This window comes from Lagenorhynchus albirostris, chromosome 1, assembly GCF_949774975.1.
Source record: "Lagenorhynchus albirostris chromosome 1, mLagAlb1.1, whole genome shotgun sequence".
NCBI classification, from domain to species: domain Eukaryota; kingdom Metazoa; phylum Chordata; class Mammalia; order Artiodactyla; family Delphinidae; genus Lagenorhynchus; species Lagenorhynchus albirostris.
In genome coordinates, this window is record NC_083095.1 from 175,143,645 (window position 1) to 175,169,714 (window position 26,070).

Consider the following 26,070-nt stretch of genomic DNA (forward strand, 5'->3'; position numbering starts at 1 on the left):
TATATAAAGAAGTCGCAGCCCAGAGACGTTAAGTACTTTACTTTAAGAAGGTGGAGGAGCTAGGACTGGACCCTGGTATTTCCGACTTTTCATGCAATGTCCTTTCCAAAAAATGTTTGCTGCCAACACCTGGCCAGATTACCGCGAGGAAATTAGGCTTTTAAAGGGCTGAGTAAAAAAGGAATGTCTAAAAATACCCCTTGCCCTCTTGAGTATCTGTCTAAAATCACCTCAGTAAGTCTCAATCATGAGAACAAAATGCAAACATATTTCAAATGCCTAGATATTGTCTTAAAATTCCACTGCCTCTCAAACAGCACCATTTCACAGCAAGCTGCCATTTTTTCCTAGCAACTTCCATCCACAGATTGTATTTCTGAAGGGTGTTCACTGTTGCCCGTTTTGTCTTTTAGCAACAGATCAACTCCTAGCAACCATGATCGGATACAGCGTCTCCGGCAAGAATTTCAGCAAGCAAAGCAGGATGAAGATGTGGAAGATCGGCGACGTACCTATAGCTTTGAACAACCCTGGGTGAGTGTTCCGTGTCTTGGCACAGTCGTAGGAAGTCCTGCAACTTCCCTGCAGTAAAAGCCTCTAAGCTGTGACCTCAGACCTTTATGAAACGAGACAAGATGGAGCCCGATTCCTTTGACCTTTAGCATATTGACCTTTTCCTCATTTCCATCTGGGTTTCATCACTGCTAATTTCATTTTATATCTTGTTGCACCATCTGTCCGTTGCAGAATAGGTTTCATTTGCCTGATGACAAGACAGAGCAGAAGTATTCTGACTCTCAACTATGCATTTTTTAAAGTTTAGTTCAGTATTTTTCTATATGCATTTTTCTGAGAGTCAGAGCCTGAATAGATCAGTTCAACACGTCTATGGTGTATCTGCTCTACGCAAAGTACAGTATTTAGTGATTCTTGATTCTCCCCCATCTCCTGTGTGCATTTGTTGAGCCCCTGCCAGGTCTCTGCCTCTAGCCCATCTCCAGTCGTCCCTCCCATCGCCGCCAGAGGGACCCTTCTACGGCAGCACTCTGAAAGGCTTCTCAATGCCCCCAAGATAAGTCCAGATTCCACAGTGTGGCGGGCTAATTAATCCTCCCAATCCAGCCCCAGACTTGGGCTCTGATCTTGTGTTTTGCCATAGAGATGATGTCACTTCTGGGAATGGGAGGCATTGGAGTAGATTTGGGGGTTCAATATGATGGGAATTGTGAAGGCTTTCCTTGGAAACCTGAGAGAGTCAACTAGAGATGAGTAAATAAGCTGCCTGAGGCAGGAAAATCTAACTGAGGGTATTAGTAAGTCCAGTCAACATGACAGTGTGACTATAGCCAGTAATGGTTTGAGGACAGGGAATAGAAAAATAATTTTTTAAAAATTAATTGACTAACTTATTTATTTTTGGCTGCATTGGGTCTTCGTTGCTGCGTGCAGGCTTTCTCTAGTTGCGGTGAGCGGGGGCCACTCTTCGTTGCGGTGCGCGGGCTTCTCATTGCGGTGGCTTCTCTTGTTGCGGAACACGGGCTCTAGGCGCGCGGGCTTCAGTAGTTGTAGCACGCAGGCTCAGTAGTTGTGGCTCACCGGCTTAGTTGCTCTGGGCATGTGGGATCTTCCCAGACCAGGGCTTGAACCTGTGTCCCCTGCATTGTCAGGCGGATTCTTAACCACTGCGCCACCAAGGGAAGTCCCAGAAAATAATTTTTTTTAAAAAAAATTTATCTTATTGAAGAATAGTTGATTTACAATGTTGTGTTTATTTCTGCTATACAGCAAAGCAATTCAGTTATACATATGTATTCTTTTTCACATTCTTTTCCGTTATGGTTTATCACAGGATATTGAATAGAGTTCCCTGAACTATACAGTAGGACCTTGTTGTTTAGAAAAATAACTTTTTAGTTGAATTCTGTGATGAGGATTGGCAAGACAGACATGGCAGAAAGTCAAGGAAGGCAAGCCTGGTACGGATACTGGTGAAGCACTGCCCCGTGTGGGCAGGGTGGGCAGTACAGCTCAGGGATGAACAGTATTCACCACAGGGATGAACCGGTGGTCAGTACCGCTCTGATAGACTGGGAGGCTGCTGGGAGTGGAGCTGGGGGTGGCAGCAGTCTAGGATTATAAAGCTTAGGAGGCTGCGGTCAAAAGAGTGTATCATCCAGGAAAATCTGGATGATGTTGGGATCAAAGGTGTCCCATCCATGCATGTGAGTTCCTGAAGCGGAGGAGTGATTAGGGCCCAAAACGTGTATTGAGTTCAGTTCAACGTGTTGGGTGTATGATCGCACTCGATATTTGGGAGAGTAGGGGCAGACGAAGGATGGTGTGAGAAAAGGCTGACATGGACCCGAGTGTGGTTAGATTGTAGGGAAGGAGAGATGAAGGTGGGAAGGTTCTAGGAGCTTTCAATGCTAGACTGAAAGTCTGAACAAAAATGGTATCAGGACAGAATGCCGGCCCACTAGCCAGGTTAGAAAAAATAATTTTAAATTTTTTCTCCAGGCCTCAGTTTTCTTATTTGTAAACCAAGGGGGCTAGAGTAGCTGATTGTCAGTTACTAAACCTTTCGTTAGAATGAACATTTAAGAGGAAGCTGGGGGTGTTGAGTAAAGCAGATGTCAGCAGAGCTCCTTGGGTTGAAGACAGAGGCTGCTGCCGTGGGTCGGAGCTTCTCCAAGTGTAGTCCACGGACCAGCACCTTCAGCTTCTCCTGGGAGCTTGTCACACGTGCACGTTCCTGGGCCCTGCCTCAGACTTACTGGAGCTGAACCTCTGTGGGTGGGGCCCAGGAATCTGTATTTTAATATGCCCTCCACGTCATGTCGAAGGATGGTCAGCTGTGGGAGGCATTGCTCCAGAGTTTAGATCATCGCTGAAGTCCTTTTTGGTCCTAAAATCCAACACCCTCAGTACACTCCACACGAAGCCAGGAAAGGTTCTGATCCGGGGTTTGGTGATCAAGTTGGAGTTTGTGGAAGGTTCATGTGGCAACTGAAAGGAGAAGAAGGAAAAACTGGAGAAGGCGTCCCAGTTTGAAGGACCTCACCTTGGTTCAAGTGAGGAAGATGGGACCTTAGAACAGGCAATATGAGACCGGCATCCCGGAGGAAAAACTCAGGAAATCAGTCGTAGCTGACTTTGGGAGGTTATAAAACATGTGCAACGGATTGAATACATATGACAATCTGTCCTCTGCAACAATATCACTATTAATAATATTTAGTTTATTTTTCTAGATGATCCAGTAAACTGAGTTATTCCTGCGTAGCAACAGGATGGAATTATGTTCATCTACTTCTGTTGTTTGGCTCAATGACTCAACCTAGTCCTGCTAGGTCTCCTAAAGCAGGCTTCTTTTGTGTTGCGGGGTAAACATCCTTAACTGTGTGTATTTGCACGGAGGTGCTGAAAGGAAGAATGAGGCCAGTGGCACCCTGAAGGGATAAACAGCCGCTGCATATGGAAATGGTTCTCACAGCCCATAACACTAGCAGCCCAGGCCCTCCAAGGGCTTTTCACTCCTCGTCCAGCCCAGGAGGGGCAGCGTCGCGCCATTTTACTTTACCAGGGAATGTGGATTATCCAACCAGCATGTCTTAGTCCGTAATTAATCATTTAACTCACCAAATTTCTTGAGTGTTGATTATGTTCTGTTATTGTGTTTGGTTCTGGAAAACAAAGAAAGAATGCCCTTAGGATCCTACAGTGGAGCTGATACAAAGGAAAGGCGTACTTTTACAGTCTTGAGAAGGGGATGCAGGGACTATTGAACACAGAGAAACCACGCCCAAATTGATTGTGGGTGGGTGGGCACAAAAAAGCTTGAAAGAACACCTCTTTGAAGTTGGAAAATATTTTAAGTATACAGCTTTGAGAAACAGAGGGATCTATCTTTGGGAACTAAAATTAATTGGAATTATTTCTGGTTAGTTATCCACATGCAAGATCTCCAGGTTTGTTGGAGGCTAAATGAGCATTTCCTCCTTCTTAGCTCTAGAAGTTTTGCGCTAGGAGATGTGGCAACCATTTGGTATCCATTAGGTTTCTTTATAAGTTTTTTTTATTGAGGGCCATGAATATTTTGGCACATGTTTCTATGTTATCTGCTTAATATGAGCAATCATGTTGGGAAAAAAATGTTTGAGAATGTCTTGTACGTTAGGAAACTCAACTACTGAAGGTCATAGGCCAAATTATTGTATATCAAAATGCCGTAGCAACTTCAGATGGACAACTTGGCTTGTATGATCATTTCCTGTAATGATTGAGCGGGGAATTATTTGGATGACAAGCTGATTACCTTGGGAATGGAATAATTTCCTGAATTGTGGGTCAGAAGTTGACCTTTTCCATTTATTTATTTATTTATTCATTCATTCGTTTATCAAACAATTGGGATCTTGCTGTGTACTCTCCATTCTACAGATCGTGTAAATGAGTGTAAAGTGACTGTAATTCTACTCAGTGTATTAATTTTCATACAAATTCTCATTGTTGCCTTATGAAGAGCTGCTCAGTTGTTCAAAATGTAACGTAACCTGTAGTTTTTATGATCTGTTTTACAAAATGAGCTTTGAATATCTTGGAATCTTGATTCTTTTCCCGTATGTATTCTGACCTTGAAAGATCACTGTGTTTGGAAAGGATGAGGCCATGATCTCACCCACTGGAATTATTTGTAATCATTTTAGTGTTAAGGAACCACAAGCCCATCTTCAAGCTGTGTGTACAGCTTAGACCATATGAATTGAAATTGCCCCGCTTGTCAGAAATGCCCACACATGAAGTGCAGTCAGATGTATCATTTAGAAAAATATCCAGGCCAATGACTTTACATACAGAGAGAGATGCTGCAGAAAATTCTTCCAAGGGGCCCTTTTCAACTTATCCATTTTCAGAATGTCTCTCTACTCTAGCAGAACAGTACGCACCTGTTCCTGGGCTTTTGTTCAAAGTAACGTTTGGGCCTGAGGGAGCTGATTTGTGGCACAAAAGGTCCTTCGATGAGCAGAGGCCCAGGACATTTCCTTAGCTCCATAACTGAAGTGAATTCTCTCCCAAGCTGAGTAAAAGAAGAAGAAAAAGCAACTTCTTCCCCCAAAGCAGGGCCAGGTGCAGCATAAATAAAGCAGCAAGTTGCTGTAAATCTTTCTTAAGATAATGGAACAATAGCTGACGTTAGGGTTATTATCACAGAGCTCAGATATGGACAGGACTTAGTGCTGCTTTTAGAAGAATTAAATTGCAGGCTGCAGACCTAAGCACAGTATGCTGTTAAAACTTTACAGATACCTTCGTGTTGCCCACAAGCAGACTTACTGGCTATCACTGTTGATGGATGGGATAATGGAGCTTTTAATAGCTGTGTTGCTAAATCCTTTCCATCCTGGGTGGGTAGTGACTGAAAGCAGTTTAGTCCTTCAGATAGAAAATTGATCCTCCAGGATATGAATATCCTGTTCTCCCCCAAGCTTTCTTCCTAGCTGTCTGTCCTTAAACAAAATTTTAAAAAATCTGTCCCTTTCTCCATTTTCCTGCCTTGGACTTTTAACGACTCCCCTTTCCCATTTAGGTTCTTGCCTGATTTAGTAAGAGGGCCAGTCACACTGCACAGCCATCCTGCACCCCTAGACTGCCTTCCCTGGACCTGGGGAATTTGAGCAGATGATGCTTCTCTTTTTGTCTTCCTTTTTTTTTTTTTTTTTTTGCTGTACGCGGGCCTCTCACTGTTGTGGCCTCTCCCGTTGCGGAGCAACAGGCTCCGGACGCGCGGGCTCAGCGGCCATGGCTCACGGGCCCAGCCGCTCCGCGGCATGTGGGATCTTCCCGGACCGGGGCACGAACCCGTGTCCCCTGCGTCGGCAGGTGGACTCTCAACCACTGCGCCACCAGGGAAGCCCTGTCTTCCTTTCTTTAAGACTTCAGAGGTATCTGCTGTCATTTCCTCCTAATGGGTCTCCACGCCTGGACTCAAGAAATACCTTCTTAGTTGATAGCCTTGCTGTGTGTAATGTTACTCCAGTTCAAATTGGGTGGCAATCACCTCTCTTGAAAATCCACCTGGAGGAAACCATTCTTGCAGCAAAGGGGTGCCCTTTAGTTATGGCAAGGGTGTCTCTGTGCTGCTGCAGAATAGACCCTTTTCTTGGAGTCCCATGACCCACCCTCCCAGCCAAAGCCTCCATGACCCATGGGCTGTTCTACCCACAGAACCCTCCGGTGGTGAAGTGCATGAGCCTGCCTGCCACCCATCAGTGAGGGACACTGGAGGGCTGCTCCTTTATTTTCAACCTACTTGCTGATTAAGATGGGAAAATAGATCCAAACCCTGGTTGGGAAAGATGAGAAGAAGACAAATAGTGTGTTAAGACCAAAACACATATTTATAAAATCTTGATGAGGGAAATTGGTATGTGTGGCAATTTTTCAACCATTACTCACATCATTAGTAGCAATTAAGCTTTTCAACATTCAGAACCCACGGAGTTCAATCGATAGCTGTGTAAGTACAGTGTGTGATAGGTAGAGGGGAGGGCAGGGAGGACAGGATCTAGAGACAAAAGTTAACTTTATTTGGATTAGAGGTTGGCAGTAAGTCCTCTATAGAAAATCATTACCAATATTAGCAATGGCCACTTTTAAACAGAGTAAACAACTTACACTCTTAACACGATTAAGTGACTTGTTATCAGAATGTGGAATTCATACTAGGATTGCAGTGCATTTGAATTACTAAAATAAGGACTTTAAATCTCAAGGGATATCATTGTTCTTTGTTTTATCATTATCATCATCTTCACCATAGGTTTTCATCCAAAGCACAGAAACTTCTTGTATTTTATTTTTGTTTTCTCTACATGCCCTGGACATATGTGAAAATTTGAAATTTTTTATTATTCATTATTTAAGTAGAAAACCCACCCTAAATTCTCATTCATAAGACTATTACATATATGTGTATGTGTGAATATATACAAGTGCACACACACATGCATACGTGCTCTTTTCTTATCTATGTGAAGAAAAATTCGATTATTTAAGCAGTATTAAATATTAATAAAACTAATGAATTTTATTTCATAAGAGACATACACTTTTATACAAAGCTCTAAAAATCTTATAATACCACCTAGTTCAAATTAGTACTGAAACTTTGTACAGTATACATTTATTTTTGTTCTTTCTTTAGTCTATTAACAGTTTGGGTTTTGTATTTTTATTTTTTGTATTGTCTATTTTTATTTTGGAAAAATAAGGATGATTTTTACTTAATGGAGAGAAATGCGTAAGGACTTAATTGAGCGAAACACTGTACAGAAGGTATTTTCAATATTTTGTTCTACGTTAGTGATACCAAAACTGTGCAGCTTTCGAAGCTTTATGTAATTTTTTATATAATATAAATCGTATCTCTTCATAATCACAATAAAGACCAGTACTTTGCAGCTCATTTACATTAAAAGCAACCTGCATCATTTTCACTTGTGGTTTTAAATATAAGCCATGAAGACAGTCACGTATCGTGGTTCTCCGGTGTATTGTGTAAGAGATAATCACGTATATACTTCTGTCTTATAACCTCTGTCATTATTATGGCCTTGGCAACCTGGGCTATTTTTTTACTTAAAAGGTAGCTGCTTGTCACCAGTTTCATCACAAACAAGGCCGGGGTTATTTATGATTTGCACTCTCAAAGCTGAGCTATTGCCTTGCTGTCTGGTGAATCTCTGGACTCATTACAATTATGTGTTCCCTGCGTGTTTCCCTGTATAGATGTTGCTTTGTTGTTGTAGTTGCTGATGCTGTTTTATCCGAAAACATGCCCTTCTCTCTGGGGTTAAACCTGATCTCTTTCTTCATTTCTATCTTTATTTTTGTGATTTTGGACTCTAGATACATTTTTCTATTTTTGCCGTAGGGATGAAAACCACAAAACCACAGTATCTTAAAGTTGGGGCTGTCGGTGGTAAGACTGTTCCCACAATTTACGTTTTTATGAGATCTTCATCGAAATCATGAATCAGGTTATTTTTGATTCAGGCCAAGTAGAAAACTTGCCAGGACGACCTTCTCTCATTGTTCCTCTGGACCCGTCATGCACACAATCTTCCTTGAAATCTGCAGCCCAGTCAACTTTCATCCTGAAACTAAGGGTGATTCTTTCTTTCTTTTCTTTTCTTTTTTTTTTTTGGCTGTGTGGTGGCTTCGTTGCTGCACCCGGGCTTTCTGGCTTTCTCTAGTTGCAGCGAGCAGGGGCTACTCTTCGTTGAGGTGTGCGGGCTCTAGAGCACAGGCTCAGTAGTTGTGGCGCACGGGCTTTGTTGCTCCGCGCCATGTGGGCTCTTCCCTGACCAGGGATCGAACCTGTGTACCCTGCACTGGCAGGCGGATTCTTAAGCACTGCGTCACCAGGGAAGTCCCGGTGATTCTTTCTAATAACCTACTCTTTTGCATGCTCTGAAAAGAGAAAGAGAGTAAAATATTAATAGTAAGGCTGAGGTTTGTATTTCATCAGAGTGAGCAAACAGAATGAAATATGTCAGTTTGCTGATTCCAAACTCATTCCCTCATTCTAAGTCTTCAGATCCCATGATAATTTCATTACTGGGGTTCATCCAGATCCACCAGATGTGCCACTGATAAACAGTATCAGAAAATCAGAAAACGCACAGTAGCGGAAGCAAAAGCCCTTCAACTGTTTTGTTTGTTTTTTTTCCTCCGTCAGAATCAAATTTTCAGGCCTCTGGGAGAAACACCTTTCTACAAGACCTTGCATTTTCTTTTCACAGCTCCACAAGCAGCGTGTCACAGAACGGCGGGAGCTTGAAAAGCTGGTTACTAAATCCTGCAGCAGCATGCCAGGCCTTTCAAGACTGTTTGACACATGTGTGTAGCTTAGACTGGCTGTAAAGGAAAGGAAAATGGGGTTCTTTTCGAAGCCGTATTTCCTTGCTTCACTTTCCCCGTCCAGTGGCCCTTCCCCAGGCTCCCCACCGATAATAGGTCAGCTCAGTGCTCTTCGGGGCCAGCCTCATCAAGGGTCATGGAAGAAACTGTCTGTCTGCTTAATGTTGTCGATGAACAATTGCTTCATGCTCTGTTTGTATAAGCAGAGCTCACTCGGCAATGTGTTTTCTTTGAACGGTGTTGTGGAGTGGGTCTCCGAACACACGTCTGTTCCAAAGCGTGTGGTTATAAACATCCACTAGTAGAGTCCGGGGTATTGTAAAGCCTAACCTCTTCGCCCATTATTTTTGTATCGGGATATTTTTAATATGCTTGCTGATGATGTACGTATGCTTTGAAATTTTGTCCTGCACATTGCCTCATCATTGCTTACCAAAAAATGGGATATGCTAGCTAGGCAGAAAGGGGACAATAGAGATTGCTTTCTTTCTCTTCACACAAAAGCCAACCAGAGGAGCCACTCTTTAAGGAACAAACCACGTGTTATCTTACCGCGCTCCAAACGAAGGCTGAGACTCATATGATTTCAGAAAATGATTATTGAGCCCAGGTCTCTCATTGGCTTTCAACTCTAAAAGAAAATCAATAACTTGTTTATAAGAGACAGTCTTCGTTCAGAATAAGCCTATTGCGCAATGTTGCATAACACAAAGGGGGCAGAGGTCGGCGAGCACTGAAAAGGAGTACTTAAGAGTGACTGCCATTGATGCTATGATCAACCATTGTCAGCTGTTTTGTAAAGTTAGAGGCATCCTTGTCTATTTTGAGTGGAGCTACTTTCAAAAGGCCAGATCTCGAAGGTGAGCTAAACGCTGATGGTGAGAAGCTAAAGCATCCACAGGGGCCCAGCATCATATGTCACCCAATATCTGGTTTTGGTCAGTGGCAGCAATGAGCAGATGACCTGCTGACCAAAGTTTTAGCCAGAGGATGGAAAATTTCTCTGTAGCGTGTAATTAACCTAGGTAAAAATGCTATATCCTCATAACTAAGGCAAAATGTGTTATTTCATAACCAATTCCAGTAGCTGTTAGCTTGCAGATTCATTCTTCTGATAAGTGTTTCTGTTCGCATGTGGCTGCCATCCGTGGATTGGAGGACCTGTACGTGGTGAACACTGCCTAGTTTCAACTAATTTTGGTTCAAAATTTAGCTGTCACCCTTTAATAAAAGGGGAATCAGCTACATTGTATCCTACTGCTAGAGTAAAATACATAACTACCGAAAGGGTTCACCAGCATGGCCAACTTTCAAGTGTGTACCCTTGGACTTTCCCACTGTTGTGAATTATTGTAGCAAAATCTTATATTTTTTGGCATTGACTTCCAGATTTCTGAGCAGCCTTACTCCCCTGTATTTGCTGTATATACAAGGGATGTAAACTAGTGTCTAATGTCAGTATTTACCAAACCTCACTTAGGCAGACTAGAAAGGTGGACATCTCAATTTTAAACCATTCTAAAGCCGTAATTAAAATTTAGGATGATGGGGTATTTGGGGCTCACGAGATCAGTGAGATGCCTCCTGAGAAAATTGCACTTGATTTTTAAGAAATTCACGGAAGTTGAAAATTGTTTCTAAGTCAGTCTATGAGAATGGAAACAGCCACAGGTCCTGTGATATTCGTAATTCCTTTCTCGTGACTCGTGTTGCGTTTTCCCCCTGCAGCCCAACTCCAGACCGTCGGCGCAGAGCGGCCGGCACTCGGTGTCAGTGGAGGTGCAGATGCAGCGGCAACGGCAGGAAGAACGTGAGAGCTTCCAGCAGGCCCAGCGCCAGTACAGCTCCCTGCCCCGGTACGAGCACCCCACGCGCACCCCCCGCGTGTCGCCATCCTCCCTGTCCTTGTCCCTTGGGAAATCCCTCCTCCCCAGTGCACTTCCTCCAATAACGAAGAACCGCACGTAGATGGTGGGAATCATTGCTTACTTAGAGACCACCTTACCACGCGGCAGGGAGACCCGGAGGGAGGTGTTTTAGGAGATGCCCACACCTTCACCAGACAGCTCCCTCACTGGACCTGAAGTGGCTTGATCCACGAGGACTGGGCTTAGGGGTCAGACCTGGGTTCTGGTACAGTAAGTCCCCTACGTATGAACGAGTTCCGTTCTGAGAGCACGTTTGTAAGTCCAATTTGTTCATAAGTCCAACAAAGTTAGCCTAGGTACCCAACTAACACAATCAGCTACACATTACTGCACTGTAATAGATTTAGAATACTTTTCACACACATAATACCTAAAAGACAAAAAATAAACATCTTTAATCTTACAGTACAGCACCTTGAAAAGTACAGTCATATAGCAGCTGGCATCCAGGGGCTGGCATCGAGTGAACAGGCAAGAAGGGGTACGGACTGGAGGAGGGAGAGGAGGTGGGGGGTGGTAGAGCTGAAGGCTCGTCAGCGATAGGAGACGGAGGGCGAGCTGCCATGTCCCTCACGCCTGACGCTGACGGCACAGGTTCTGATTCCTTGCTGGAACCAGATGCAGGTTCACATCTTCGCAACTTGGAGGTTTGTGTGTAGGGGACTTACCGTGTTGGTTCTGCGACCTCCCATGGGGCTGGAGACAGATTCCTCAACTGAGAAATGGAAAGAGAACTTTGCTCAGCTCAGGGGTAACTAGGATAAATGATATCTTGTAAATCTAGACTTCTCCAAAAGGATAGGGGCTAAATGCTCCAGGCACCGTATCTAAGGGGGATCAGTGGTCCCAAACCTGCCTCTCTTGCCGTCCTGCCATCCTTGCTTCTGCTCAGTGTTGAACCTCGGAGAGTCCCGGGATGTCCACTTGCCTAGCTGATGGCTGAGCCAGAAGGGTTTCCCTGCCGGGCTCCCCACGTGGAGGCCCCTCTGCCCCAGGGCTTCTCTGCCAAAGGCCTGAGAGCCCTCAGGTAACGGCGCCCTAAGACATTGAAATAGCCATTTTCCATCTAAGTATTGTAAATAATGAAAGTGTTTAAAACCATTCAGCTTTCCAAACTTCCCCAAAGAAGTCACTCCTATCATCACAATTCTTGCAGGCGTTTGTACGGAACACGATTTCAAAACCAGGTGACAAAATCATTTTGGGTGGAAAACGGTCTACTTACCATGTTTATATCAAGTAGACCATTTTGAATTTGGGGGAAGAGAGTGCTGGGGTGGGGCAAATTTGACCGACTGATATAAAAGTGATCCTGCTTCTAATAAAGGGGAGTCCTTTTAATGTTAAATAACCACCATAACAGGCCTGGGGGACTTCACTGCACTGACCCGGGTCAGCCACGCCCACGTGGTGTGAGTGCAGCTCTGTACCAGGAGGGGCACTGCCTAGTGTGGGAACTCGATCGCTCAGCTGTCCTCTCCCAATCCGTAAAGCTGTGTCTCCTTTGAGTATGGAAGTATCCTTTCTTTTACATGGGAGCATAACTAACAGTTATTTAGCCCACTCTAGGCAAGAGTCATTGAAGTCTAGGTCTAGACAAGACCTTGGAGAGCACGTCTTACAAGGAAACAACTCAGAGAAATTAAGGTACGCCCCTCAAGGTCCCACACTAGTACGTAATTCCACCAGAATTCAAACCCCACCCTGCCAACCCCGACCCTAAACCACTATGTTGTAATGCTTATTGCCACCGAGGGCTTTGGGGCTCATACTTGGAACGTGAGCAGATATGGACATAAAGGTCTCTGTGCTCTGCTGCCCTTAGCACCTGGGGGGAGGCCACCGCCTGAATCACCCCGGAGCATCAAATGGGCAACACTTCAAGGATTACGCAAAAAGCTTCTGCTGTGTAAGTTCCCTTCTTGCAGCCTGTCAGCTTGCCTTCCGTCAGAAAGACGAGCGTGATGATGGGCTGACACGCGTGGTGTGGCCCTGCTGTCCCAGCCACGCAGTGGCCGTTGTGCATCACGGCCCACGCGGATGGTGTTGTCCGTGCAGGGGCTCTGATCTTATCTTACTGGCAAAATGTTTGGCTTCTTATATTTTAGTTGTGTTTGACAGTATTTGTAAGAAATGGAGGAGAGCTCTCATAAAGTGTGTGTAAGAAGAAAGTGAGATGGGAAATGGCCAGGACTAGGGAAGGGAAGGAGGGGGGATGGGGCGGGAGAGCCTGGTGGGAGGAGAGACTCTGGGGCCCCATCCTCGGGAAGAGGACCAGAGAGAGGCAGGGGCACCGGATTACTCCCGCTCACCTTCCAAAGTCGCTCAGTTCTCCAAACGGATCCTTTCATCCTGGCGCCCCCGCTCCATCTCCACCCCTAACCCTCTCCAGCTCTCCCCTCCCCTGGGCTTCTCTCCCTCCTCTCCCCCTGAAGCACAGGTAGAGGCACCTGGAATTCCATGGACCAGCGGCTTGCCGCTGCTGGGACTATTGCTGTCAGTTAGTGTTTCCCTAAAGAACCAGAACTTTCCCTCTGGTCATTTATAACTCCCTTACTATTAGCCATTTTATTCTGTGCGGATAGGAGAAAAGTAGAAATCTTAAAATTAAAGAGCTGTGTGAGTTTAGGTGAGTGGGGCTGGTCGGCCTGTACATCACATTCACTTCTCTTAGAGTACAGTTGGGGAGTTAATTTGCATATAACTTATTGTCAGCCCTCCGTATCCATGGTTCCATCCACGACTCCTCTGTGTCCATGGATTCAAGCAACCACAGACCCTGTCGTCCTGAGGTACTTACTCTTGGAAAATATCCATGTACAAGTGGATCCGTGCAGTCGAAACCCATGCGGTTCAAGGGTCAACTATAATTCCCCGACATGCATCTCTGAGTGAGGGAATTAGGAATGCAGGGCCTTGCACACAGCTTGGTTCCTTGCAGGGAACCTCACTCAGCCAGAGGCTGGAGATCGAAGGGGGGGCCGTGACCCGCACGAGCTGGAGGCGAATCCCCGTTTCTGACATGTGATATTCTTCAAAGACACTTGACCTCAGCTCTTCGGATGTGGACAATTAGTGGACTTCGGTCCGAGCAAGTTGCTGCGGCATTTGATACCAAAACGATTTCACGCACACACAAAGGGTTCAGTTGCAAAGTGGAGCATAAAAGAAAACAAATGGTCGAGACTCTGTATCAGGCGCGCTAGGTGAGGTGGTTTGAATTAGAGGGATGTATACGCACCAGAGGGGTTTGTAAATTCTCACTGTGATTAAGGAAGCCTATAGGCAGAATTCAGGTTGCACTGTGAAATGTCAGTAAGAAACACTGGCCAGGTGGTAACACGAGATCGGGGGAAGGGGACACAAGTGGCCACACGCTTAATTCTCAATCAGAGGAGGATTTCTTTTTTATTTTTGTATTCCTAATTTAGTTTTGTTTTTTCTGTTTTACTTTCTTTTTTTAAATCCTTTCAGAAATGCCTAGCTTAGTTCCTTCGTATCCAAAAGGCAGCTCTAAATCTAGTAGAAAAGTATGTTGGGTCATAGTCACTGATAGAAAAACATACTCAAGATTCTTTGTTGAATGCTTTTCTTTACCTTTCCTCTGCGTCTTTCCTCCTGCCATTGGTGGCTTCTTGCTCATCCACCTTGCTTCCCGGCTGTGTCTCCACGCCCTGACTCAGTCTCCCCCACAGGCCCGTTTATTACGTGTCTCGACTGCCGCTCACCTTGTCAGCTGTGGTCTGTCTTTCTTCATCCCTGCGTGTCCTCCTCAGCACAGTGACTGACGGCTTTCCTCAGGCGCTGGGGCTTTGCTGCGTGTCCTGTACATGACAGTGGTCTTCAGGCATCATCACTAAGAGGGAGTTATTGCCACACCAGGGTCCGTGCTTTGGGTCGACTCACAAGTCTCCAGTGAGCGCATTCCAGGACCCAACAAACCTGCGTGTTGACTGTAAAGACATTCATTGGAAGGAATGATGCTTTGTTGCTCCTGTTGTTATTCGTGGCCTTTGAGCAAAGCTGGGACAGTGGGAAGCTTGCTTCTGATTCTAACTCTGGGACGTGTTTGTGAGTTGCTTCCCCGAGTGAGGGTTCTCCAGATAGTCTTTGGTGCCTTTCTCTGCTCCCTGATCTCTACCAACCCTTAAGACAAAAGACAGAAAGCTGAACTTTTTGTTTATTTTTTTCCCTTGGTCAGAAAGATGCCCTCCCAAACCCAGAGCCTAATTATTGGAGACAAAGTCACTTGAAAGTCACCCAATAGTGAACCATGTACTATATGCCACACTTTTGTGAGCATTTTACGTCTGTGATTTCATTTATTTCTCCCAGAACCCTATGAGATTAGAGATTATGCCTGTTTCACAGATGATGCACCTTGGGCCCAGGGAGGATAACCCTCCCAGGCTCACACAGCCACACGCGCAGACCCAGGGCTGGATCTGTGTCCGCGGGACGCCCAGCCTCTCTCACACTGTGCTCCGCGCCTGCGTGCCTCATCTTCCAGGGGAGGAGACTCTCTGTCTGCTGCTTTCTTGTGTTTCTCTACAACCTGCTCATTTCTTGTCCTCTTCTTTAATCAAGAGCTTGTTGCTACGCTAGCTTCCTTTCTGAGGAAGCATGTGTGTGTGTGTGTGTGTATGTGTGTGTACGTGTGTCCATGCATCCATGTGTACATATCTGTGTGTATGTACTTTCCTCAAGTGTCTTACTTCGAACCTCAGGGAGGTTTTCTTCCTTCTCTCTAAACTGCTTAATTTGAAGAAAATTTTAGCTTCAAGAAATTCTTTCTCCCACATCGTCATAATTTCCATCCTGAACAAACCGTTAGTGAATTCTCAGTGTGTTTGAATACAAAAAGACTCTGTTTTCCTGGACTGATTCAAAAGGCAACTTCCGGTACGTGCTTACGTGGAGCAAAGCCTCCGGCATCATGGAGTTGGAGACGGGGATGGACAGGGCTAGTGGATCCCCGTGGACCAAGGATGAAGAAGCCTATTTCCGGTTGTCCTTAAACTGATAAGTAACCTGTGAGGGAATCCCACGTTGTTGCTATAACATCAGTAACAAGTTTGTTGTTTTAATTAAAGTTTCATGATTGATGTCAAATCCCTTGGTTTCATGCCGGCACTTTCCATCACTCATTGCTCTGAGCAGATTAATTTATGACTCTTTAAGTGAGGGTAATCAGTGCTTTAGGCAAATAAACTAGTCCATCAAAGATAAGGATTCTTGCCTGGGCGGACGGTACACATGGCCCGATTCCCATTAAAAGGATGGATATACTGTAGACTCTTCAGTTAATCAGAGTCATATCCAGGGAGGATTCTGGACAGTGGTTCATCTTCCTTATTGAAAATACCCTTGACTACATTTTAGGTCATATGGAAAATGGGCAGATGTTATCCCAAGCCACGGTGACAGCACTTCTGCATGTTCAGGAATGCAAATGGCTTCATTCCTGTGGGAGACCCAGTGCTGCATAGACCTTGTTTTTCCTCTTCCAGTCTTTCTGAACACTCTGTCGTGTTGTGTGTGTTGATGTGAAAGGCGGAACAACACATACTGGTACCGAATGATTTTCTTATTGATAAATGGAGCAATATATTTTTTTGTTTTATGGCTCAATTCTCGCTCCTTCTCTTCCATTTTTAAGGCAAAAAAATTAGGGCATGTCTTCCTTCCTGGCACAAAACTGTTTTACTTTATCATAGCCAATCGTATTGTAAATTCATAAAAGCGTCTAGAGACTTGATAGTAAATTAAAGATGTTTCAAAACAATAATGTTTCCTGAAAATGATGTGCAACTTTATTGCAGAAGGGATAAGAAGCTGAAATTTCTATAGGACTCTGATTCATTTCCCCATCCTGGGGTGACAGAAAATGAGTTGAGGAAGTTACCCTGGGCTTGGGTAAGGATACCGTGGGCAGGAAAATGGTGCTTCCTCCGCACACGTCCAGGCTCTGCAATCTTGATGAGCTTGTATTCCGAAGGGTGTCAGTTGCTGGCATATACAACTCAAAAGCCGGGGCATTAAGGGACTGCCTGTTGCATTTTTAATATTCGTTTGGCTTGTTTAGAATTGAGTTGTAATGTTGTAAAGCGAGACATTATTGCTGGCGTAGAAGCTGCCAAATCGCTAACGCCCCTAACAGCGTTCTGCCAGTGAGTCTAAACTGCGGGAGACGCTGTCACCCTGAGCAGAACAGAGAGCACCGCCCAGACACGGGAGGAGGACCCCGTTTCTGAGTAGCCGCAGAATCTGTTAGCTGTCTCTCCTGTGTAGCCATTGTTCGTGCAGACTTGTCTCAGACTTGAACTTGCCAGGGGCAGTCATGTTTTCATCCTCCGCCCCTATCACAGCATCTGGCACGTGACTGGAACCAAATACAGTTAAGTCCCCTACATTCGAACAAGTTCCGTTCCGAGAGCATGTTCGTAAGTCCGACAAAGTTACCCTAGGTACCCAACTCACACAGTCAGCTAGATAGTACTGTACTGTGATCGTTTTATAATACTTTCCACACAAATAATACATAAAAAAAACAAACCAACCCCCAAAATAAAGAAAACACGTTTAATCTTACAGTACAGTACTTGAAAAGTACAGTAGTACCAGCTACATCACTGCTGCTTTTCCGCTTGCTTCCGGACATCCTGGGCCTGAAATGAAGGTACTGTACTACTGTACTCTACCCAGTACTGTACAGTAAAGTACACAAAAGCGCAAACATTTGTGGAGGATGCACGCACATGACAGTGTACGCCAGACACGTGAAGTAACTTTCCGTGATTGGACATGCGAACGCACGTTCGCATGATTGAAAGTACACAACTTGAAGGTTCGTATGTATGGGACTTCTTGTAATGTTTGTTGGGATATAGCAATGCTATTTTGGCTCAGCCCTGCCCCCTCACTCCTTCCTTCCATCTCTCTCCCTCCTCTTTTCCCAACCCTCACACTCACCTTTGGGCTTTGCTTTCTAGGCAAAGCAGGAAAAACGCCAGCTCCGTCTCCCAGGATTCTTGGGAGCAAAACTATTCCCCTGGGGAAGGCTTCCAGAGTGCCAAGGAGAACCCCAGGTATTCCAGCTACCAAGGCTCCCGGAACGGCTACCTGGGCGGGCATGGCTTCAACGCCAGGGTCATGCTGGAGACCCAGGAGCTCCTCCGCCAGGAGCAGAGGCGGAAAGAGCAGCAGATGAAGAAGCAGCCCCCTCCCCCCGAGGGGCTCAACAACTATGACTCATATAAAAAAGTCCAGGACCCCAGTCACATCCCCCCCAAGGGGCCCTTCCGGCAGGACGTCCCCCCCTCCCCTTCTCAGGTCGCCAGGCTGAACAGACTCCAGACTCCTGAGAAAGGGAGACCCTTCTATTCCTGAGAAGGAGAAGAACAGACTCTTCGTGTCATGCAATAAAGGACATTTTCCTATGAAGACTTGTATTTTGGGAGTTTTTTTGAAACCTCGGTGGTAGTATGGAATATTTCTGTTGCTGGTATTAGTGCCTTTAAGCAGTGTGGGCTATTCGATGGAAGCCCTTAATGTCTTTGCCACTGTGTCCCAAGTGTCTGTTTCATGGAAGGACTTCCCGCCATCTGACAATCACCTGTTCGAGGCATCGTACGCTCTGCATCTCTCAGGTACTGGGAATCTGGCCCAGCCCGGGAGACGTCGTGGCTTCGTGTTACCGCCCCCTGCAGCTTGTGGTAACAGATTACCCTGAAGTCAAGGGTGACGCTGGACCCTCTTTTTTCCCTTTAAGTTTCTTAGGTGAGGTGACATCTCCATCTCTGGTGGATGAAAGTGGGTGACACACACCAGAAATTGGGACTCCGTGGTACTTCCCGGCACAGTCATTTTTAATCCTTTGTAACCAGTATGGTCTCCCTTTTCTCTCTCAGCCCCTTGCGACAAGAAAGTTCCTTCATCTAAAAGGAGCTAAGCCATATTCCAACACCGTCTGTTTATCGGGGGGGGGGGGGTCCTCTTGTAACTGCCTTATAACTCAGTGTTACCAATAAAGTGATTATTCTGTCTGTGTGTATAAATACCCTTGCTCTCAGTCCTGCCCCTCACATGTGTGTTGAGTCATGGCTCTGCGTGGGGAACAGGGGAGACAGGCGTCAGCCCTGGTGGGGCAGGGGGCCGCCCACCCGCCGGCCCAGTGTGTGTCATGACACGGTGGGTGGTAGCTAAGGAAAGAAAGAATTCTCCCAGGATGAGCGTCTGGCCCAGTACATCCCAGCCATTCTTTGTAAATTAGTTGCTGTTTGAAGAGTTGGCAGGAAGGGCCTAGCATGGAGCAGAGATCAGTCGGACACTCACTTCGGGATTCCAGAACCTCACCTGCTTTCTCCGGTTTTTAAAGTCGGTCGCAATGGACGGTTGTCTGTTCATCCACCTGCTGTCTCTCTGCCTGGGGATGTCATCCAGGTTTCAAGATAATTCTGCCATGAAATAGAAAAGGTAAATAAGAAGAAAGGCTGTTCCACATGCCACAGAACATTCTGGTGTCCCCAAACAGGGAGAACAGAAGATTGCCCTGGTGTCAATACGTTAATGTACGTGCGGGTCACGAGGACCTGGGTTACTCCTGTGTTCCCGTCTTCTCATTTGTTGGTCTGAACATCCTGTTGTAAACCGTGGCTGGATTGCTAAAGTGCCTGCAAATCCCGATGTGAGAAAAGCTGGAGATGAAAGCTCAGCATACTGTGTGTTAACAAAAAAGAAAAAAAAAGACATGTACCGATACGCCTATTTTCTATTTTTTATTTTTACCGGCACATTGTATTTTTGTGTCCACTTCTTTTTAGAAAATATGTGAGGGGTTCATCCCCGTACCTACGTCTCTTTCGCATTTCTGTGTAATGGTTCTGTTTGTTCACGGAACATAGCGATGTTGAAATGGTGTGACCAGTGTAAGCGTGGTGACCTCCGACGACAGTTGCTCTTCCTCACAGCCTCCCCTGTGCTGTGAGAAACAGCTTTCCCTGTACATATGAGACTTCTAATAAAAGGCATATTTCTTCCTGTTCTCTGTGTGTCTGTAGTATTCCTGTGAAAACTCTCCTAGCTGGGTTTTTTTAGTCTACCAACAGATGTAATTTTTTTTTCCATATTTAGAGAAAGTTGAAAGTTTCCTCATCTCTGTCTGTGCAGACACGGAAGTGGGTGATTGATTGTTTATTTGAACACCTGAGGAGAGAGGGGACAGGAAAGAGAGAAGGACCTAATTAATGAGTCCACTGGAAGGCCCAGGCTGCCCGGAGTAGCCGGGAAATTCGGAATGGGAGGAACCGATACACTAGAATAAATAAAAGAATAATTAGACAGAGAGCGATGTAATATTTCTGTTGTTGCCCTTTGCACTATGGACCATTTCAACAAGGCGAATGTTCTGCTTGAGTCCTGACCGTGTGTACCTCGATCCCAGAGAGAAGTCCAAATTCAAGCTGACTTCCAAGCTAGGCTGGTTCTTACTTCCCAGATTACACAATGAGGCTTTGCTCCTTCTTCCAGAGGGACACTCATTCATATTTGTATGGTGCTTTGAAGGCACAAAGGGCACTAGATCCCTGGGTGGGTCTTGTGCACCATTATGGTCGTGGTCCCCACCCAAAGGGCAGGCTTTGCAAAGACCTGTCCAAAATGCCCTCCCAGGGAGGGCCGAGCATCAGCTGGTTGCCATAGCAACCCTTATCCTGCCACTAGATCCAAACTCTGTCACCTCAAGATTAGTAACGAGAGGTGTATAGCAAGCCAGGGAGATAACACGTCTTTGGTTCTTATATGCCTACAAGGTGTGGGAAAGTAGAAAAGCGAAGATGGACAGATTTGTTAATTTTCTCACTGACCGGGAGGCCCGCTGCAAATGCCAAAACTCACAGGTTATTTATCTCAACTGACAGCGAGAAGAGAGACAGTACTGAATGTTGTGGGAGCCTAAATCACAGAGGATTTGTTGATTAAAACTGACAGTTTGAGCCACACAGAGAAGAGGTGGAGAAATAGATGTGGGTCAGCACAGAGGTGAGAATATGCCCGATGAAGCAATCTTGTCTAAATGAACTGGCCCTCTGCTCCAGCACATCTCACAAGGACCAGAGGGAGAGTGTGTCCACAGGGAGAAGTCTCAAGTCAGGAAAGGGTGCAGGTGGCAACCCCAAGGCCCTCACACAGCTAAGGATGGAGGTGCAGTCACTCAACTGTCCCTCAGAAAACCTGGTCCCCCTGTTACCGCCTCTCTCAGGCCACTAGGACTACAGATAGTCTTATAAATATGTATATATAACTATACATTTTAAAACATTATATAATGTAGCAATAGTCTGTGTAACTCAAGCACCACACCCACCTCCTTTCCCTGGAGTCAGTTAGACCAAAGGCAGCTCAGAGGTGAGCGGATCCCAGGTATCTCACTAAAAGGAAGGAGAGATGGACCCGGGCTTCTCAGGTTTTCTGCTAAGGAAGTCAAATCTATCAACTCCGAGACGGTAAACCAAATGAATTTTGTTTCATTGAGCGGGGGCCATTGGTTTTGTTGCAAACCCTTTTTGAAAAAGGGCAGAAAATAAGCAAAGATTGCTGACCACCACTTAGGCGGCAGTGGGCTTTGTCATGATCTGCTACCATGAGTCTGAACACGAGGCCAGAGGGAAGAAGAGACCAGGGGTCCGGAGGCTTCTCTGTCCACAATCACTCACCCCAAAAGGGCACTCATCTCCTGGGCTGCTCCCCTTCTCCGATTGTTTTCATTAGGGAGTAGACGTTGTTCGTCTATACACATGACAGGCACATGCAGCAGATGTGAAATGCGTACGTAATTCTATATTTAGCTGGTTATTTTCATGTGTCCCTTATTTCATTCTTAAAACCCAAGTCTTACCTCCAGTTGATATCAACCTGAGCTTAAGCAGATAGTAATTTGTTTCTGGCTCTGTTTGCTGGTCCTGGCAGAGGAAGTGACTGAGGTTCCATCACGCTTGTCCCATCGTGGATGTCCTTGTACGACATGGTGTGCTGTACATTTAAATGTCTATTTAACAATCAGTTCTTTTCTTTTTTTTTTTTAACAAAGATTACTCTGACAATGACATGTCAGGCAAGGAGATAATCTTTTCTTACTTCAGAGACAGGATATCATCTTAATAAGGCAGCTAATAAGAATGTTCACAGGTCAGAAAGTGAGAATGATGGAGAGACTTTAATGGAAAAACCATCTTCAGCTCTGAGTAATGATTAGATCACAAAGCTGGATGAATTAAATTGACTTTTTTTTTTTAATGCAAGGAGGATGAAGGTTGTAATTCTGAGCATAAGCTTTTTTTTTTTTTTTTGAACAAGAAACATATTTTACTTCAGATTTCATAGAGAAAAGGTGGGATTATCATTGCCTTCCGCACAGAAGGAGCTTATTTTCCCGTTAGACGGGTTGTTCCCTCCAAAATTCATCATCTTCCCGGTCAGCATACATCTTCCTCTGCCTCCTTTTCCTTTTCCCTCAGCTTTCATATTCAGCAAAGGAAAAATCGATGGGTGCCCTTTGTCCATAAATTTAGTTTTTTTAGATTAAACCCTATAGTGGAGAATTTGATTTTTATGAAGGATTCCATTATGAGTCAGATAAGATCAAATGTCTTTGCTAAAGAGAGTAATTGCGTTTCCTCGTGAGTTTTTTTTTTTCTTTCTTTCTGAGTTTAAATTTCAACGATCAGTTTTTATCTCCTCATTTTTTATTTTTTAAAGCGAGTTATCGGTGCGCTGGCCTGTCACTCCCTAGATGTGTCTATTTCATTCCGGACACAGGAGAAAAGTGCAAGAAACAAGGACCAAGACTTCCCACTGTGAAGCTGAACACTTACTCCTCTTTCATCCTTAACATTTATTTCCTCACAGGATCAATTAAATGTGTGAAAAAAAGTGCTCTTTTGAATTGCTCAACTAACTGCTGAGTCACCTTGCACTGTCGTTGGCTTAGAAAAACCGTTTGGAGTTTGTTCCCATCTCTGCATCTGCAAAGTCTCGTGATGATCTGAGTCTCCTGGGGTGTCATCAGCTCTTGGATCAGCGGCTAGAAGGTGGTGTCAGGGCAGGAGCCCTTCTCCCTTCTCTGAAGGCAAGTTGCTGCTTGCTAGGAGGCTCCTTCTGAAACTGAAGTTTGGCTTCCATGAGGGACTTTACGATGCAAATATTTTAAGTACAACTTTGAAGATTTTGCCATTAAATACAGTCTTATGTGGCTCAGGGCCCAGCCGACTGCAAACTACAAGGGGGAAATGCCGTAAATTGGTGGCAAGGGACAGGAAGGAAACAGCCCAAATTTCTAAACCAATCGTGACCTTGGTGAATGATTTGGTTTCAGGGTTCAGCTCATATCTGACTTGCTTTTTTTTTTACGGTATGCGGGCCTCTCACTGTTGTGACCTCTTCCGTTGCGGAGCACAGGCTCCGGACGCGCAGGCTCAGCGGCCATGGCTCACGGGCCCAGCCGCTCCGCGGCATGTGGGATCTTCCCGGACCGGGGCACGAACCCGTGTGCCCTGGATCGGCAGGCGGACTCTCAACCACTGCGCCACCAGGGAAGCCCTCTGACTTGCTTTTATTCGGCTCTCGTTGTCAGTGGCAACAAACTTATCACGGTTGTTTATGTTGGGATGAAATGGGAGCAAACATTAGTCTGACAACCCAGACAGAGGTGGAACGAGGACTTGCCCTGAAAGCCGGGTATTTTGGAATCATGCAAAGCTTTGAACTTGGCTTGTGGGGGCTCCAAGTGAATTTGTCCTGCGCATGCCCTTGACTTGCAACTCCATTTCCAAGGCTTCTTTAACGTCACCTGCATGACTTGCCTCCCATCTGAGCCTAAGGAGCTCGCCCTCTGGTCCAGGCAACCAAAGCGTTAACACAGAATCTGAACCAGCCATCAGAGGGCACAGCAGCCCCTGGCTCCCACCTTACCGGGTTGACTTATGCGTGTAGTGCTTTACAATTTGTACAGCATTCTCTTCTTTCGCATCCCCAAACCCTGTGAAGCACGTTAGGGAAATGAGAGTCCAATTTTACGCATGAGGAAATGGGGAATCCGAGAGCTTGTGACTTGCCGGTTGGTGAACAGCCCAATCACAATGTGGAACCCATTGTCCTGAACCTGTGGGGTTATAAGGGTTTTATCAAAAGGATGTTTTTTTGTTTTTAACAATTTAAAATTCCTTACTTGATGGTAGTTCATTGATTGGGAAAAGAAACACAATGTAATGCATAGTTAGGAAATTAACAATGCCCTGAAAATAAATTTTATTAATCATAATACTATTTGCGTGCACTTACAAATACGTATGTACATATATTATATACATTATGTGAGACAAATACAATGGTTCTATAATGGTTTACTTTAGTCCAAAAATGCCTTTTGGAATAGACAACCAGCCAGGCCTCCGTGTGGATCTGCAGACCCCTCTGGGTCCCTTGCTGCTAACTACTGTTCCATTCTTTGGATCCTTTGCTTCTCTATTTAAACCTCTTAGACCAGAAAGTATGTATTTCTAAGCCAGGTTCTAATGTTGAGAAAAGAAAGAGTCCTATGAGATTAAAGGCAGACAAATTTAAAAAAATAAAATAAGGGTCTGCACCGTGGGGAAAGCAGGATGCTTTAGAACACAGAGTGGCCACAACAGAAAGCCAGTCCTAGCAGGCGAGTTTCTGAAGCAGATGCAAGAGAGACTCCCAAATGCTAATACAAAATAGAAAAGATCGCTGGAAGATTGTGCAAAAACACAATGACAATTTGCATTAAATCATCAGCTGTTTTCAGCACAGATGGGAAAAGCCTGTTACAAAATGTTGTAAGACATTTGCGGCGGGTTTCAAGCTGGACAGGCATTAAAAACATTCTTAAGCTTTTCACGTTGGAATAAAAATGTAAATCATTTTTAGTGAGGAGTTCTTCTTTACCTATCCTTTTTCTTTGTATTTTATTTTATTTTTGGTAAAGAGATGACATACCAATGGCCAAGGGGAAACGATCCATTTACAGAGTTGGAGAGATAAAATTTATCTCCAAAGAGGCAGAATATTAATTATGCATAGAAAGAAACTTTTACTCTGAGACATTCCCGACGAAACCAGTGGCTTATTTCACTCCAGATCCTAATCAAACACAGTCACAGCATCTGGAGAGAAACACAAGAGGTTACTGGGTGTGTTTCAGGGCAGGGGGCAGGGTTGGGCGGCTCCGAAGGGTGGGACACCTCTTCCAGGAGGCTCTCTGGGGTTTGCCCGCTGCTTCACTGTACAGCTGTGTCCATCCTCTGCTCCTTTAAATGGGCTGTGGGGTTGTGAAGCAGGAGCCAGCAGCTGATGCTCCAGGGCCCACTCCTCTGATCCGTGTCCCTGGAGAAGAGACGCAGACAGCCACAGACTTCGCATCTGGAAGAACTGGCTGGCCCAAGGAAACGAGTTTCCAATAACTAATCCAGCTGAACGAGGCACTTCCCTTGGCTCCAGCTCTCCTTCCCGTAAGCCAGGAAATGTTCTCTCCATTCATTAGGGGATGGCTCATCAGGGACTTCTAATCTCTGATTGGCTACTTCATACACTGTGGTAGTATCTTCCGCTGCCCATCTGAAGTCCTTTTAGGGTTCCCTCTGGATTAATTGAAAGCCATGGATATCCTGTTTGTGTGATCTATTCAAGGTAATTGTAAGGCCATGAAGACGCCAATACTGATTTTTAAAGAAGATGCCACGTTACAAGGCACGAAATGGACAATGTGTAATGTGGAGTCAGTCTAGGGAAAATCATTCATTCATTCACGCACTCGTTTGTAGTTCCTACTGTGTGCAGAGTTCTGGGTTAGATGCTGGGAACACTCCAGCGAGTAACACAGTCTCATTCTAATGGGGACTTGCTGATAGCAGTCAGAGGGTGAAACTAGCATGAGGAGAATGAAGGAGGGTTAGGGAATAGAGAATGAAAGGAAGCCAGGGATCTTCTGTTTCAGGAGATCACAGCTGAGCAGAGGTCTGAAGGGGTGAGGGAGCCCTGGGGCTGTCTGAAGGAAGAGCCTGCCTGGGAGAAACATCCATAAGTGCAAACTTGAGGCCACCGTGGGCCTGGTGTGTCACGGAGCAGTCAGGAGACCAGGCTTATGATTTGTCAGGTGAATGGGCTGGGGAAGAGGAGGGTCGTGATCAGAGCTGGATGAGGAGGA

The 26,070-nt window shown here is 45.3% G+C and overlaps 1 protein-coding gene across 17 annotated transcripts in view; it reads left to right on the forward strand.

Annotated features, from left to right (window-relative positions):
- PARD3 (par-3 family cell polarity regulator) overlaps window positions 1–26,070 on the forward strand; it is a 729,337-nt gene that overhangs the window by 619,113 nt on the left and 84,154 nt on the right. For 14 of the 17 annotated variants that reach the window (XM_060160939.1, XM_060160946.1, XM_060160943.1 and 11 more), the window contains 3 exons: window positions 414–534; window positions 10,651–10,778; window positions 17,843–19,894. In XM_060160939.1, the coding sequence (XP_060016922.1) occupies window positions 414–534; window positions 10,651–10,778; window positions 17,843–18,239 (646 nt within the window). In that variant the 3' untranslated portion in view covers window positions 18,240–19,894. Of the gene's footprint in view, window positions 1–413; window positions 535–10,650; window positions 10,779–11,256; window positions 11,362–17,842; window positions 19,895–22,754; window positions 22,780–26,070 lie in introns of those variants that run through there. The other 3 variants (XM_060160997.1, XM_060160988.1, XM_060160977.1) reach the window with 3 other exon arrangements.